Source organism: Cucurbita maxima, unplaced genomic scaffold (assembly GCF_002738345.1).
Source record: "Cucurbita maxima cultivar Rimu unplaced genomic scaffold, Cmax_1.0 Cma_Scf00005, whole genome shotgun sequence".
Lineage (NCBI taxonomy): Eukaryota > Viridiplantae > Streptophyta > Magnoliopsida > Cucurbitales > Cucurbitaceae > Cucurbita > Cucurbita maxima.
The window spans coordinates 1071495-1088597 of NW_019272021.1; the positions used below are offsets into that span (position 1 = coordinate 1071495).

The 17103-nt window shown below is 36.2% G+C and overlaps 1 protein-coding gene and 1 non-coding gene across 2 annotated transcripts; one reads left to right on the plus strand and one right to left on the minus strand.

The window, feature by feature from the left end:
• Window positions 1-6916: 6916 nt before the first annotated feature.
• On the minus strand, window positions 6917-7975 carry LOC111480031. The gene is made up of 2 exons (XM_023124990.1): window positions 7831-7975; window positions 6917-7363 (listed from the first exon to the last, which is right to left on the minus strand). The coding sequence occupies exons 1-2, from the start codon at window positions 7968-7970 to the stop codon at window positions 7153-7155; spliced, it is 351 nt and encodes a 116-aa protein (XP_022980758.1). The 5' UTR covers window positions 7971-7975; the 3' UTR covers window positions 6917-7152.
• A 67-nt stretch (window positions 7976-8042) lies between these two features.
• Window positions 8043-8116, plus strand: TRNAV-AAC. Its single transcript has one exon. It is a non-coding gene; the product is annotated as a tRNA-Val (tRNA).
• Window positions 8117-17103: the final 8987 nt, after the last annotated feature.

Consider the following 17103-nt stretch of genomic DNA (forward strand, 5'->3'; position numbering starts at 1 on the left):
AGATTGACTTCATTCCTGACCCTCCCATTCCAAACCGACCAGCATATAGGACTAATCCAAAGGAGGCTGAAGTGATACAAAGGCAAGTAAGTGAACTCCTTGCTAAAGGGCATGTACGATTGCACGTGAAAGTTTGAGTTCTTGTTCTGTTCAAGTTATTCTTGTACCTAAGAAAGATGGTTCTTGGCGTATGTGTGTTGATTGTAGGGCTATAAAAAAGATAACTATAAAGTATAGGCATCCAATTCCTAGATTAGATGATATTCTTGATGAGTTGCATTGATGTTGTTTTTTTACTAAGATTGATTTAAAATCAGGTTGTCATCAGATTCGCATGCAGATTGGGGATGAGTAGAGCACAGCTTTTAAAACCAAGTATGGTCTTTATGAATGGTTGGTTATCCCTTTTGGATTAACTAATGCACCTAGTACATTTATGAGACTAATGAACCATGTCTTACGAGAATACTTAGGTAATGTTTACTCTAAATCTTTAGAGAATCATATTACCCATGTACCCAATGTTTTGACTACTTTACGAAACGAATGTTTGTATGTAAATTTAAAGAAATATAGCTTTTACATGGAAAAAGTTATCTTTCTTGGGTTTGTAGTTTCATCTATTGGTGTTGAGGTTGATAAGGAGAATGTGAGGGCTATCAAAGATTGGCCTACACCTTAAAGTGCAAGTTTCTATCGTAGGTTCATTAAGAATTTCAGTACAATTGGTTCACCCTTGAATGAACTTGTTAAGAAAAATGTATCCTTTATATGGGAAAAGATTAAGAACTTACTTTTAACCCTTTGAAAGAAAAATTGAGATGGGCTCCCTTGCTTGCTTTATCTAATTTTGTAGGAGTGTGATGATTGATAATGGAATTGGAATAGGAATGACGAATTATTTGAGATTTGAGATTGAAATTGAGTGCCTTTATCTTCATCATCTATTTCCACTTATTTGTCGAGATTTCGTACATTTCTATGGCACATCCAATTTTAGATGTTATTTATTTGATACAATGTTTTAAGTTTCCTGGATCATTTTAGCCTTTAAAATTCCATGTTAATTTGAATGATCATTCTGAGTCAAATTCACTCGTAGTTAATATATTAGATGTAAAATGTTTCTAATTTGGATTATTTAAAACCAAATCATACTTTCCTTTGATAGTGCTTGAAGTCTATAGTATTTATAATATCATTTCACACTTTGTCTAGAACCGTAACAATTCATGTTCAAGATTCGGAATTCAAATTTCACAGGCATTCCTAAGCATCACTTGTGACATAGTCAGATTCCTCTCACTTCTAAGAGTGAAGGCTATCTCCACAAACCAACTCAAGTAGTTATGGAGCCGGTTAACGGTTTAAAGCTATATTTGGTAAATGACATATAAAGGAAATTATCGTAATAGTAAATAGCTATGTATATGTATAGTAAAAAGCTATATCTGGTAAAGCTATATATGGTAGAAAGTTATATAGAGTATTTATATCCGATAAAGTTATATAGAGTATTTATATCTGATAAAGCTATATATAGTAAGCTAAACCATATATATATCCCTCGTCAAAGCTTTGAAAATGTACTTATTTTCTATATTCTCTCCTACTCCTACAGTACGTTCTTGAAGTCATCAATACAAATCCTTTTGCTAGAGTTCTCTTTGCATTTTCTCTATCCTGATCTTTGTGTTCATCTAGATTGAGTGTGTGCGTTATTGTGAGATCCTAACAACTGGTATCAGAGCTAGACAAAATTCACCATGATCTGTGAAGATGGAAAATTTAAAGATTGAAATTGAGAAGTTCGATGGATCCAATTTCGGTTTATGAAAAATGCAGAATGAAAATTATCTGTATCAGAAAGGTCTTTACGAACCCTTATTAGGGGTGATGCTGGATACCATGACCACGAAGTAGTGAAAGCTCAAGGATCGACAAGCATTAGGGTTGATCTGGTTGATGCTATCCAGAAACATGACGTCCAACGTTGTCAAGGAGAAGATAACGCCAGATCTGTTGAACGCGCTATCGAATATGTACGAAAAACCGTTGGCTATGAACAAGGTGTATTTGATGCGAAAATTGTTAAATCTACAGACGTCTGAAGGTGAATCTGTTGTTGATCATATAAATGTATTCAATATGATCGTAAGTCAACTGAGTTCGGTGGAAATTAATTTCAAGGATAAAATTAAAGCATTGATTTTGATGTCATCTTTACCGAGGATCTGATAAACTGAAGTTCGATGAAATTCGAGATGTAGTTCTAAGAAAAAGTATTCGCAAACGAGAAATTGGAAATTCATCTGGTAGTGCTCTCAGTGTTGACCAACGGGGAAGAAGTAAACTGAACAACCCAAACAAAGGACGATCAAAATCAAAGAACCGAGAAAAATCTTTAAATAGGCCAAACATAACATGTTGAAGTTATGGAGAAAAAGGTCATTTTCGGACAGATTGTACAAGACCAAAGAGGAAGTAGAATCACAAATCTGGAGATGATGATGATTCTATAAATTCAGGAGAAGACATTCGGGATGCTTTAATCCTCAGCGTGGACAGTTTGATTGAATCCTAAATTGTGGATTCAGGTGCATCTTTTCATTCGTTTTCAAATAAAGAGTTGTTTAGGAATTTCAAGTCTGAAAATTTCAAGAAGGTGTATCTTGTCGATAACAAAGATTTGGAGATTAAAGAAAAAGGGGATGTCTGTATAAAAACTTCAGTAGGAAATCAGTGAACATTAAAGGATGCCAGATATATTCCTGGTCTCAAGAAGAACTTGATCTCTATTGGTCAGTTGGACAACACAGGTTATGCAACAGAGTTAGGGAAGAGTTTGTGGAAGATTATGAAGGGTGCTATGGTGGTAGCACGTGGCATAAAATCTAGAACTTTATACACCACTGCAGGGTGTATGAACATGGCTGCTGTTACTAAGAGTGCTTCAAAATCAAGTCTATGACACAATAGATTTAGACATATGAGCGTGAAAGGAATGAAGATGCTGAGTGCGAAAGAAGTTTTAGAAGGTCTGAAATCTGTTGATGTGGGTCGTGTGAGAACTACGTTATGAGCAGGCAGAAACGAGTTAGCTTCACAAGGACTGACAGAGAATTGAAGAAAGTGTGGTTGGAAATGATCCATACAAATATGGAGCAAGGTTCGAAAACCACGAAGCAAGTGGGAGTTGAGCTTGAGTTGTAGGGAAACTCGCCTAGTGATCTTATAGCAGATACTCATGAAACTCCTGAGACTACTGCTAAGAAACCAGATATGGAGCAAGGTTCCAAGACAACAAAGCAAGTGGAAGTTGAGGTTGAGTTGCGAAAAAAATCACCTAGTGATGATGTAGCAGATACTCAAGAAACTCCTGAGACTGTTGCAGAGGAACCAACGGTAGGGCAAGTGACACCTAAATCGGTGTTGAGAAGATCATCCAGTACTATCAGAGTACCATATATGTATTGTACCAGATATATATGTACCTTCATTACACTATCTGTTGCTGATGAAAGAAAACTAGAGCCCTTTGATGAGGCCCTACAGTTGGAGGATACAACCAAGTGGGAGTAAGTCATGGATGATGGGATGTCTAGGCTTCAAAAATGAGTTGTACTAAAGTTGAGTACGTGGCAATAGCTGAAGCTGGAAATGAGACAATATGGATGACTAACTATCTGGAAGAATTGGGCAAGAAGAAGCACGAAGAGATTCTTTATAGAGATTGTCAGAGTGTCATACAGTTGGTGAGGAACTCGGTCTATCATTTAAAGATAAAACACGGAAGGCGATACCATTTCTCTTGCAAGTTAGTGGAAGATGGTGATGTGCTTTGAGAAGAGGGTACAAAGAATCCAACAAACATATTAACAAAATGTGTTGATGTTGGAATATTGAGGTTGTGTAAAACCTCAATTAGTATGCTGCCATGAATGCTCATGTTCGTTTGAGAATGAAATTCTTGGTTGACTACATCACTAAGTGGTAGAATTGTTAGGGGATGGAACACTGTTTATTTATAGCTTAGTCAACCGTTATACTATATTTGGTAAATGACATATAAAGTAAATTGTAAAAAATAGTAAATAATTTATATAAAAAGTTATAAAGCTATATATGGTAGATAGTTATATATAGTAAATGATTATATCTGGTAAAACTATATATAGTAAGCTAAACCATATATATATATCCATTTAGGTAGAGTTTTGAACATGCAATTTGTATATTATCGGTATTCTCTCTACTGTACATACTTGAAGTCATCAATACTTAGCCATAGTTCTTCTTGCATTTTCTATATCCTATTTTTCTTTGTGTTCATCTAGATCAAGTGTGTATTGTTATGGGATCCTATCCCTAACAGTACTTTCACGACATTTTGTCCTCAGTCACCTACTTTTTAGGAAATGTCTCACGAGTTCTCCAACATAGAATTTCTCCAAACAAAACACACTTAACTTTAGAGTTCCTATGATCAGGTCATCGAAAAAGAAAGGTACACCTTGTTGGTATAGGTAATAACTTTCATTTCCTTTAAACATTTTTATCCATTCTATCCCTAGGATCACTTTCACTTGAATGAATATGATGTTATGTATCCGTCTTCTTAACTGAATGTTACAAGAATTACCTTCATTACTCCAAAGATCACGAATAATTATAATGAGGGATTGTTGCCAACACTTTTTGGAAAGTGTAGGACAACCCATGGCATGCTTCAAAAAAGAACAAAAAATCAAGGAAAAAATAGGAATAAGTAGGACAACATTTTTTACAAGGATTCCCCACTTCCCTTCTCGAATTAAAGATAAAAAAAAAAGTGCTTCCAACCCTAGACAACCTTCCACACTCTAGCTTGAGAAAGTTTATGAGCTCCTTTTTATTTCTAATTATGACCAAAGGTAACTCATGTTATCTTTCTTGTTTGGCCACCTTAGGAACTTCAAGGTTTTTACTCATATTCTTGGTTTCACCACCAAAGTTTCCAAGATAAACATGATTGCCCATTTCTGAAATTACATTTTTATCTCGAACCTTCACCTATACGATGATAAATACGTGTTTTGTTTTTCTCTTTCCATCACTTCTTAATTTGGAGAAAGAAAAAGCTTATTGCAAACAAGAAAGAGATTACCAATAGGTGTTATTGACTATCGTTTAGTCATTTATTTATTTTCATCTTAAAAGCATGGTTGACGAGTTAGAACATTTGAGAGGTCGAGAGAGGACCACCTTGACGTGAACCCGTCATCTAATTAAAACTTCAATGAGGATACCAATTAATAAGGGTTGGAAAATCTTACTACTCAACTTTTAGTGATACCAAATAACCATGAATTTTCTAAAACAAAACTCATTATTGTCCATATTGAAAGATTTTAAGAGATTCTCATTAATTTGATTTGAGAAATTTAGATTAATTTTAGGAAGGGTTAGTTGAATGGTGTGGGAAAAAGGAAATTTTGTTTTCCCTTCTATCCTTCTTCTATTGTGCATGGGATTGGAAGAAAGTAACACAATTTTCTTTCAAAATGTTCACATTGTTTTGTGGAAGTTGTTCAATTCACTTGAGAATCTTCAACCACAAATATGGGTTTTTTTTTTTCTTTCTTATTTCTTCAAAATTTTAATCACATCCATTCATAAAATAATTATTAGGGCTTTATATCGGTTAAGAATTAAAAATAAAAAAATAAAAAATTGTGTAGTCGCCCAATACCGCGCGAGAATTCATGTACGGTTGAAATGGTACGATATATGTGATAAAATGATATTTTTATGATATGTTATGTTATGATATGTATATGATGAGAATTGTTGTCTGGAATTGTGGAAACGTTAGGATATAACATATGTACGTAAATGTGATTGATATGATGTGAATGACATGCAAAATGACGTACTAACATGAAGTACAACTCCGACATACGCATGAAATACAACCACGTACTACTTCTATTTCAGGTAGAAGTAAAACATCTATGTACGACTAACGACAACATCGCAACTCGAGACCATGACACATGTATAGAGTAGTCACATTTATTTATTTTTAGACTTAGGCTAGAATAATATTTATTTTTTTTAATTTAAACATAATAAATCTAAATTCTAAACATAATCATGCCATTTCATCCCATTAAATCTTGAACTTAATAATAATTACATTTATGTTGGCTACAAATACCCACTAATTTATGCATAGAAAAAAAAAAAAAGAATGTACAAAAAAATTAAGCTTAAGAAAATAAAATTTTTGGATACAAGCCAAAGTCGAATAATATCTATCACTCTAGTATCATTAATTTCTTATTAGACTTTATGGTAATTTATTAAATGTATAGAAGAAATTTGTTTGAAGTGATTTTTGAAACAAACATGTATCATAAAGTAAGAATCACAATGTTTATTCAAATGTGATGTGAAAATTACAAATGATAAAAATGGAAAGACCTCCCCAACTAAAAACCAAAGTTTGTAGGGACTAATATGGATAAACAGAGCATTAGCAAATGAGTATTAAAGGCAATCACAAATTCTTAGTCCTTTCTCATTCTTAGATATCCATTCAAAGACGCATATAATCAGCTTTACAGATCTGAATTCAACTAATATTCCAATCTTCAACTTCACTAATTGGGTTTTAAATGGAAAAATTTCAAAACAATGACCCAAAATTAAGCAACAAAGATACCAATCAATTGCTTGTAATTACAGCAATATATGCAAATCACTCTCATTTTGTTTCCCACTTTTTCTTTCATCTTCTCCTCATTAGGAAATTAATCACTATGCCATCCTTACCTGGATCCCATTCTTAATTTTTCGGCTCTTTTACCTTATATTTGAGTTCATGAATCGGTTCGAACCTTTAACTTTCGATTTGGTCGAAAAGGAATCGAAATAAAATTTCCCAAATAATACGATTCTTATATCATGCTAACCTTTACAAAAGCATGAAAGGGAAGTGTTTTTCACAAAACCCAATAGGGAAAAAGCTCTAAAATGTGTTTAATAAAGTAGAAATCTTGACAACCATAGATGCATCAAAACTGGTAAAAAGAAGGGGAAAAGAAAGCAGAGGAGAGAAAATGATGAGTGAAATTGTGACATAATGGGAGCATTATATGAGAATGAAGTTCATGGCATTTGAGAGCAGCAATCTGGACATGGGAAGCGACCTTTGGCATTGCACCTCGTGCACGGGATAGAGGGCGCATTCGGTTCGTCTTTGCCAAATGATTCGTAAAGCTCAGCAAATACTCCACCTGATTTGGTTGATCCAACTCCTTTACATTTTGAACATGCTATCATCCTCAGGTCACCACATCTCTTGCACATGCCCAACGATCTGTTAGAACATATAACACAATCACATTCATCCTAAAAACTCAACCCCAGATCCTCAAACAAGTTCTATACTCAAAACCCCTTTACATACAGAACTAAGTGACTCAAAATACAATTATCAGATATGAACAACACCAATCCAAATTACCCATTGAAATAATCTTGATACAAGAGTATTTTCAAAGTACAAATAGTAGATGCAACCAATTTAGCTTTCTTATATACAAATGCCTACACAATCCACCAGTGCCCAACAGACAGACACAACGAACCAAAAACCTAAGTGAACTTTCTTCCTAAGTGGAACGAATTAAATTCATGGGTTCTGTTCAATTTGGGTTCCTACCATCTAATTATCACACAGAACCCACCAAAATTTGGGTGAATTTAGGGGATTGAAGAAGAACCCAGAAAAGAAAATCATGTAAATCAGGTTTGAAAAGTGAAAATGGGAAGAATAGAACAGACCTGCGCTGAGAAGAAGAGATGAAGGCATCTATCCGAGGGGCAGAAATGGTGGCACAAACGAGCAGAGCCCCCACAGCGAAGCCGGCCAATTCGCTCGCTGTTACGTTTTCCATTGGATTGATTTCATCTTCAGTGAACATCGATATCCGTTAAAAAAAGTATCATTGCATGTTATTTCTTGTTATATGATACATTTGGAATAATGACATTGAGGCTTATTAGCAAAGTTGGTTAGAGCATCGTACTAACAATACGGAGGTCGCAGGTTCGAAACCTTCATGGGCCAAATTTTCAATTCTCTTCTTTCGGTTTTCTTTTTCCAATTTTTTTGGGGTTCTCTTTCATTCTGCTGGGTATCATGGAGTCCAGTGGGCCTTGGATCTTGGAATGGGCCGCTCAAAACCAGAGCTTATGGGTTCCAGATGCAGCATAATAAGTATAGGACTTTCGGCTCAGTGCTAATAACCTAAAGGTCTACTACAAAATTTAAAAATAATGACTTAAAATTGTAGTATTCTAACTAGAGAGGTCTAGATACAACTCCTCATTTATAATTTTTTTTTTCTTATATATAATGTTTTGTAGCACCCCTATTTTCCTATTAAAAATAGGTTCGTCACTAAAACATCCCTTCAATATATTTCATACAAGATGCTATGGACTTAAAATTCAAAATAACTACCTTAAAATAACATAGTGGTAAATAGTGAGGTGGAAAATAAATGTTATAAATAAAATAAAATAAATAAAGCCTTGAACTAGCCTAAGGACTGTTTAAATGAAACTACCATAACTCTGGTCATGTGGTCTTTACCGCGACGTAGTCATCCGTATATGGGTGTTCTATCTTTACCTAAAAAATAGAACGTGGCTTCTAGTCTAGGCAGGGTTAGATATGTAGTACTTCTCTATACACAGCTCGCACATGCACACATGAATCAACCAATCGGGCTTGCGTACCCCTTAGGTCTGAGCTGTTGATCTGGTACTCACTAATGGGCTGCTGGATGTCACGGTCATACTTTTCAACTTTGCGCCATTGTGATCTTGACATGTTCACAACAAGCCTCAAAGGGGAGTCAAACCCGATTCACATTTTCCGCCCTACTTTTTAGTTTCGTTCGACCTTAGGCAAGATTTGTCTTCACTAACCAAACTTCACTTGTGCGGAATCCAAGCTTGTTTGGCCACATACACCACCTGTGCGTGCATTTTCAATGGTCTGCGACATAACTGACTTGTCACTATACTAGGCCAAGTCATTCAGCTCGACCTTGCCTCTACTCGGGGCCAAGGTCTCTCAATGCAACGTTGCATCCTATCTTGTCATCTTGGTTCCCAATTGGCATAGTCCATATGTCTTGATGTCATCCCAAGTCATGGGATCTCGTTGGCCATCACAGCTCACTCAATCATCCCATCGAGAATGACCCCACGTGTTGCTCAAACATCGAGACATCCCTAACATCTATCCATCTGGGTTCTATAAACGCATTGGCCCTCTCGTGCGCATGCCATGCTATTTACGGATACCGTACCAGATAATAAATGTAAAATTCAATCTTCGACACATGGGTAGGGGCACAATATCGACACACCCATGTTGTCTAGTATTGTCCTTGAAAAACTCATTTCAAAGGAAGTCGTCTGAGACACTTGTCTCTGAACGCTCACCCTTACTGTGACACACTCATGTGCCACAGGGTAGCTCACATAGGTCATAGGGTCTAAAGGTGGAGGAGAGCTGATACCATGCCTCCCTCTATAATACATTTTGAGGTATTTCCAAATGGGTAGGTGCAGACATGATTTTGGTGAACGGACATATGATGTCGTAGAGCATCCGCTCGGAGTTTGATTGACATTGAATTTGGCGAGGTTTCATAATAAATATGGACGGACTTGACTCAAGAACTGCACGCCCAAATTTCCTTGAGAGCCCCAACTTTTAAGGTTTAAGGCCCGAATCTCTACCCGACTTTTCAACAATCTTATTTGTGATGCCCATGTCTATTCATTGTCCATATGTTGCTTATGCCTTGTTTCCTCTTCAATGGACACATTATATAGTGTTGGATGATGCAACTTCTTCCTTGGTCGCATTATGACATTCTTCTATATTTGCCCTCTCATTTCCGGATGGTGCCTCTTGAGGGTCACCTCTTTGCTTGACTCAACGTGAGAGTCACAACTTACTCTCTTCATAGTATAGTTGTGACACTAGACACCTCAGAGGGAAAGAGCTCACATAACATCATGACGAGCATAAATGTCATAGGTATGCGTCCATACTAATTATAATGGGGAAGTATCTCAATGCATATGACATATAAAAATATAAAAATACATGAGGTCTCCATAGCTTAAAATCTTGGCATAAATTTATGATGCAAGTCAAATCTCCATTCGTTTATAGCACATGTTTGTGAATTATGCTTACCTAGCTCCTCTCAAATCATAGCTTACATGACATGATCATGGAGGTTTATGCATCATAGATTATCAACATTATATCATGTTACTACAACATGGCATAGTCATACTATAGCATAGCTTATAAACATGACATAACACAACATAGTACAACATAGCATAGCACAAGACACTGAACTGAGGTGCGAGCCGCATACTGAGGGTGGCTTGGACATGCGTACCACATGTGAGTCAGCAGGAGAAGGAGCACGAGTCGCAAGTCGAGTCAGCAAGAGAAGGAGCCTAGGTTGTGACTCGAGTCAGGGGGAGAAGGAGACGGGTCGCAACTCGAGTTGGAGAGAGAAGGAGCATGGGTCGCAACTCGAGTTTGTGCGAGGTTCGTGGGTCGTTAATGGGTTGAGGTTGATGTTTTTGTCTGTGGGCAATAGTTTTCTAACTCGCATAGGTTGAGTTGGGTGCTTAGTGATTCTTGGCAGGGTTCTAGGTGATTGTAGGCCGTGTGATTTCGTGGGTGGTTGGATACTATCCAACAACAGCAGTCTACTCGGACCGAACGCAACTTAATCCGCGGGCTTCTTCTTCCTGACCTATTTTTATGAAAATTTTCCAATTCTCTCTACCTCTGTTTGTTTTGCGTGCTCCCGTTCTTCGCCATCTTTTTTGATGATTCTCAGAATATCTTCTCTTTTCCACTTGCCTCCGGTGTAGATCGTGGCAGTTAATGTTGAAGATGGTCGTCTAGACCATTTCTTTAGGGTTGAAATGACTAGCTTAGACCATTTTTTTTTTGGATGTTCATTCCCTTAGTAACCTAATTTAGTGGGTGGTTAATTTTTACTTTTCTAGTTTGCTATTTTTATCTTTGTGTTATTAGTTTTTCAACCCAATTGATTTGTGGGTTTTATTTTGAGTTAGTTTGTATGTTTGATTAATCCACCACACCTAAATGGTGTGAAAGTTATCTTATTAATAATCAAATGAATTACAAGGATATGGAAATAGTAATAAATGGAAATAACAATAAATGGAAAGATACCTATGATAATAAAACAAATATTAGATATTTGCCTTATAATAAAATATCAAATATAATATATATGGTAAACTATAATTTATTACTAAATATCCTTAACACCCCACCGCAAGCTAAGCGTCGGATTTAAACGAACGTGAAGCTTGAATCTGAAAAATTCAAAGAGGTTGAGAAACACTTTTCATGAAGATGCTAACAACCCGGTTCTTGGCCATCAAAAATTGCAGAGGGATCCCCGCTCAGCGGCGATGCTGCCTTGACTTCGGCGAGAATATGTCTAACCCATGAAGAGGGATTGTCGCTTAGCGACGATGCTGCCTTGGCTCTGGTGAGAATATTTCTAACCCCAAGAAGTAGAAGGGGAAACCTAGAGCAAGGGACAAAGACAATGTTGAAGCCGAAGAGTCGCCACATTGGGCGAAGGAGCCAATTTTGGCGAGAAGGGCAGTCGGAAGAGTCGCCTCATCGGGCGAAGAAGCCAATTTTGGCAGGAAGGGCGGCGACAACTTAGTTGGCGAATAGGCCAGTGCGGCACCCAGATTCCGAANGTTTATGTGAAGGATGAAGGTTGATTGGGAAGAAAATGAGAGAGACTATATTGGCCAAGGGAGAAAACCGATTGGGTTGGAAAAGGTGAGGTTGTATGTACAGAGTATGACGAAAGGTGATTTGGAGGTCAATAGGGTGGAGCCGAAGAGTAATCAATCGGCTTCGACTACGGCAGCCATGAAGACTGCCCCTGCGGCGTCAAAACCAGCAGGGGTGGTGGAGAAGAAGATTAGAGGATTCAAAAGCCATTGAAAAGAAAGAATCGGGGTTGTTAAACCGAGAGGGCTCTGATACCATGTGAATGTTTGATTAATCCACCACACCTAAATGGTGTGAAAGTTATCTTATTAATAATCAAATGAATTACAAGGATATGGAAATAGTAATAAATGGAAATAACAATAAATGGAAAGATACCTATGATAATAAAACAAATATTAGATATTTGCCTTATAATAAAATATCAAATATAATATATATGGTAAACTATAATTTATTACTAAATATCCTTAACACCTTAGTAACCTAATTTAGTGGGTGGTTAATTTTTACTTTTCTAGTTTGCTATTTTTATCTTTGTGTTATTAGTTTTTCAACCCAATTGATTTGTGGGTTTTATTTTGAGTTAGTTTGTATTCTTTAGTTTACAACATTTGGTATAAGACCTACCTTGCAAGGCTTGATTGTGAGAAAAGAAACGGTAGTTTTTTTCTTGAAGAGTAAGCTGAAAGAGATTCAAATATGGCAGCTGAAACCAATTTGATTCAACCGAAAATTCCTAAGTTTGATGGCCATTATGATCATTGGTCTATGCTTATGAAAAAATTTCTTCGCTCAAAGGAATATTGGTCTTTGGTGAAGACTAGAATCCCTGATGCAATAGAAGGAGTGGAGATTACCGAATCACAACAAGAAACAATTGCAGACTAGAAGCTAAAAGACTTGAAGGTCAAGAACTATTTGTTCCAAGCCATTGATCGAACTATTATGAAAACGATCCTTAATAGAGATACTGTCAAACAAATTCGGGACTCTATGAAGCAGAAGTACCAAGGTTCCACAAGAGTCAAAAGAGCACAACTCCAAGCTTTTAGGAAAAAGAGTTTGATGTCCTACATATGAAAGAGGGCAAGAGTGTTGATGCATATTTTGTTCGAACTCTCACCGTTGCAAACAAGATGAAAATTCATGGCAAAAACATGAAACAAGTGGTGATTATTGAAAAAGTCTTGAGATTAATGACCTCAAGATTTGACTATGTTATATGTTCAATTGAAGAGTCTAATAACTTAGACCCTTTAGCTATCGATAAATTGTAAAGGAGCTTGCTGGTATATGAGTAAAGATTGAATGGACGTGTAGGTGATGAACAAACATTAAAGATGACATACGATTATAGAATCGGTGGAAGAGGAGATGATTGAGCTCGTGAAGCTTTTCGAGGAATAAGCTTTTCGAGGAAGAGGTAGAGGAAGAGGAAGAGGAAGAGGTAGACATCCATTCAATAAAACTACAGTTGAGTGTTATAAGTGTCATCAGTTAAGACATTTTAGATATGAGTGTCCTCAATAAGAGAAGAAAGAAAATTATGCTGAGCTTGAGGAGGAAGAAGAAATGTTGATGATGTCATATGTGGAGCTCAATCAATCAAGGAGGGAAGATGTTTGATTCCTTGATTCGGGTGTATCAATCATATGTGTGCAAACAAGGAATGGTTCTCATATCTTGATGAGGAATTCCGACAATCTGTGAAGCTTGAAAATAATTACAAGATGGTGGTGTTGGGAAAAGGTAACATTAGGTTGCAAGTTGCTGGAGTCACTCAGATAATCACTAATGTTTTCTACCAACCTAAGTTGAAAAACAACCTATTTAGTCTTGGAAAATTGCAAGAAAGAGGTGTATCTATTTTGATATAACATGGAGAATACAAAATCTATCATCCCAAGAAGAGCTTATTATGCAAACAACAATGTCTTCAAATAGGATGTTCATATTAATGGCAAGAATCATGCCACAAACAACCACTTGTTTCCAAACAATTATAGAAGACAACACTCATCTTTAGCATTGGAAATATGGGCATCTAGTGTCAAAGGTTTGAGAATATTGTAACCTAAACAAATGGTGAGAGAGTTACTCTAATTGAAAACATTGTTTAATATATGCCATGATTGCATGGTGGGAAAGCAACATGCATCAAACCTCTTTCCAACCGTAAGAAGAGATATCTTTAAGTTTTAATGATGATTATAGTTGCAAGGTGTGGATATAAACTGAAATATCTGAAGTCTTTACTATCTTCAAGAATTTTAAAAATCTTGTTGAGAAGGAGACTGAAGAAGAGATAGGGGTGCAGAGTTCACCTCTCACGAGTTCAATATTTTTTGTAAAACTAATGGTATTAGTAGACAACTTACTGCAGCATACACTCCTAAACAAAATGGTGTAGCTGAGCGCAAGAATAGAACAATAATGAACATGGTTAGTAGTATATTATCAGAGAAGCAAGTTCCAAAGAATTTATAGCAAAAAATAGTAAACTGGACAGTGCACGTGCTCAACAAAAGTCCTATAGTGGTAGTGAAAGATATGACTCCTGAGGAGGCTTGGAGTGACGTAAAACCTAATGTTGATTATTTTCGAATTTTTGGATGCATTAGCTATGTTCATGTATAAGATAGTAAGAGAAAGAAATTAGATGATAAAAGTTTTCAGTGTGTGCTGTTAAGGATGAGTGTTTGACTCTTTGATCTAGTGTCCAAGAAGATAGTTGTAAGCAAAGATGTAATTTTTGAAGAAAATAAGTGTTGGAATTGGGGGAAAAGCAATGTACAAGCTAGACTTGATACACTCGAATGAGAAGATAGTAATATAGAAGGAAGCAAACATGAGCAAAGTGAGAAAAAATCTGAAGAGGAGGTGGTAGCACAAGAAGTAGGGAAAGTTAGTATATCTTCCGGTGAGTCAACTGAATCAAATTTTTCAACATATGAAGAAAGCACATCCAAAGTGAGTTATAGAAGAGCACCATTATGGATGGAAGATTATGTGAAAGGGAGAGAATTTTCTAAAGAAGCTAAGCACAACAATTTAGTTCTATTAATCTCAACTACAGATTCGACTACCTTTGAAGAAGCTATTCAATGTTCAAAATGGGGAGCTGCAATAGACTTGGAGATAGAAGCCATCGAACGAAATGAGACTTGGGAGTTGACATATTTGCCTAAAGGAATGAAGAAGATTGGAGTAAAGTGGATTTTCAAAACCAAACTCAACGAAAATGACGAAGTTGACAAGTATAAGGCTAGGTTGGTAGCAAAAGGTTATGCACAGCAACATGGTATAGATTATACTGAGATGTTTGCACCTGTGAGTAGGTGGGATACTATTCGAACGATAATTGATTTAACAGCTCGAAATAGTTGGAACGTGTATCAGCTTGACGTGAAAAGTGCTTTCTTATATGGAGAGTTAAAAGAAGCCGTGTTTGTTGAGCAACCACAAGGTTATGAGAAGAAAGGTCAAGAATACAAGGTTGAAGAAGACATTATATGACCTTATACAAGCCCCACATGCATGGTAAAGTCGAATTGGAGCACATTTTGTCAAAGAAGAATTTTAGAGGTGCAACTGTGACCATACTTTATTCATACAAGTAGAAGATGAAGGCAAAATTTTGATTGTTAGTCTATATGTTCACGATCTAATTTTTACTGGTAATGATGAGAGCATGTTTGTTAAGTTCAAGAATTCGGTGAAACTTGAATTTGAAATGATTGATTTGAGAAAAATGAAATATTTTCTTGGTGTAGAGATTTTACAAAATCTTGAAGACATTTATATTAGTCAGAAAAGTATGCAAAAGAAGTTTTTGGAGATGTTTATGATGAAAAAAGTAGTTTAACCCTATTGTTCCTGGGGTTAGACTGAAAAAGGATGAACAAGGAGTCATTGTCAACGCTACCATGTTTAAACAATTGATTGGAAGCCTTATGTATTTAACTGCATCAAGACCGGATTTAATGTATGTAGTGTCTCTAATTAGCAGTTTTATGGCAAGTCCAACTGAGTTGCATTTGCAAGCAACAAAAAGGGTGTTGAGATACTTGAAAGGTACTGTAGATTGGGAGTTCTTTATTGGAAAAAGGGTAATGGAGAGAGTTGATGGCACATTACTGACAGTGATTATGCAGGAGATATAGATGACAGGAAAAACACTTATGGTTATGTGTTTTTACTAAGTGATGGAGAAGCGTCTTGGTTCTCCAAAAAATAACCTATAGTTACTTTGTCCACTACGAAGCAGAATTTGTGGCAGCCGCCTCTTGTGCTGGTCAAGGGTTATGGAAGAGGAGAGTTTTTAAAAAACTTGGTCATTTTCAAGACAAGTGTATCACTATGTTATGTGATAACAGTTCTACTATTAAGCTATCTAAGAATCCAATCATGCATGGACGCAACAAACACATTGATGTGAGGGTTCCACCACTTGCACGGTCTGGAATGAGCATAAAATCTTTTGTTTATTAGCTAAGTTAGTTAGAGTGTTGCATTAATAATGCAAAGATCACAGGTTCAACACTTGCATGGGCCAATTTCATTAATTCTTATCTTTATTTATACAGGGTTACAACACTCAATATCACCGCGTGAACATAAGATGTTGTTACCAATATAACTCCCGAGGGATCGACCACTATTCTAAATAGAGTAGAGTAAAGTCAGGCGGAGAATGTTCATTGGAGTGCGGAGGTTGTTCCCATCATTGAAGTCAGAGTGTGGGACTGAGCCTTACGAATGATAAAGACAAAAAAGTGACTTAAAATTGAACTTGCATGGGCCAATTTCATTACTTCTTATCTTTTATTATACGGGTTACAACACTCTGACTTAAAATTGAATTTGCATGGGCCAATTTCATTAATACAAGCTCATATTTTATCTTTGTTACTTTTTCTTAATAATGAGAAACAATTTGAAAGAAGGGGCGTCTACCGCTGAACTATTGGTCTTAGAACCAAGAATAAATAGGCTTACTCTTCAATTGAATTCAAATGAAAATGGAATAAACAGGATTACTCTTCAATTGAATTAAAATGAAAATCCAAACTCAACCGCTGATTGATGCTTTGTTCGAAAAATCCCAAAATCTAGATTTGATTGTCGTGTCGTAAGAAAAAAAAGGAGAAGAAGAATTATGTATTTTTTTTTATTGAACATATTTGCTCATTTTGACCACTTTATCATATTTTATC

What these genes read in the sequence shown, in the direction of transcription:
- LOC111480031 (XM_023124990.1), bottom strand. Translation starts at nt 7,970, where the DNA reads ATGTTCACTGAAGATGAAATCAATCCAATGGAAAACGTAACAGCGAGC. An exon ending in ATCTCTTCTTCTCAGCGCAG is followed by an intron (nt 7,364 to 7,830) that starts GTCTGTTCTATT and finishes ATGTTCTAACAG; the next exon opens with ATCGTTGGGCATGTGCAAGA.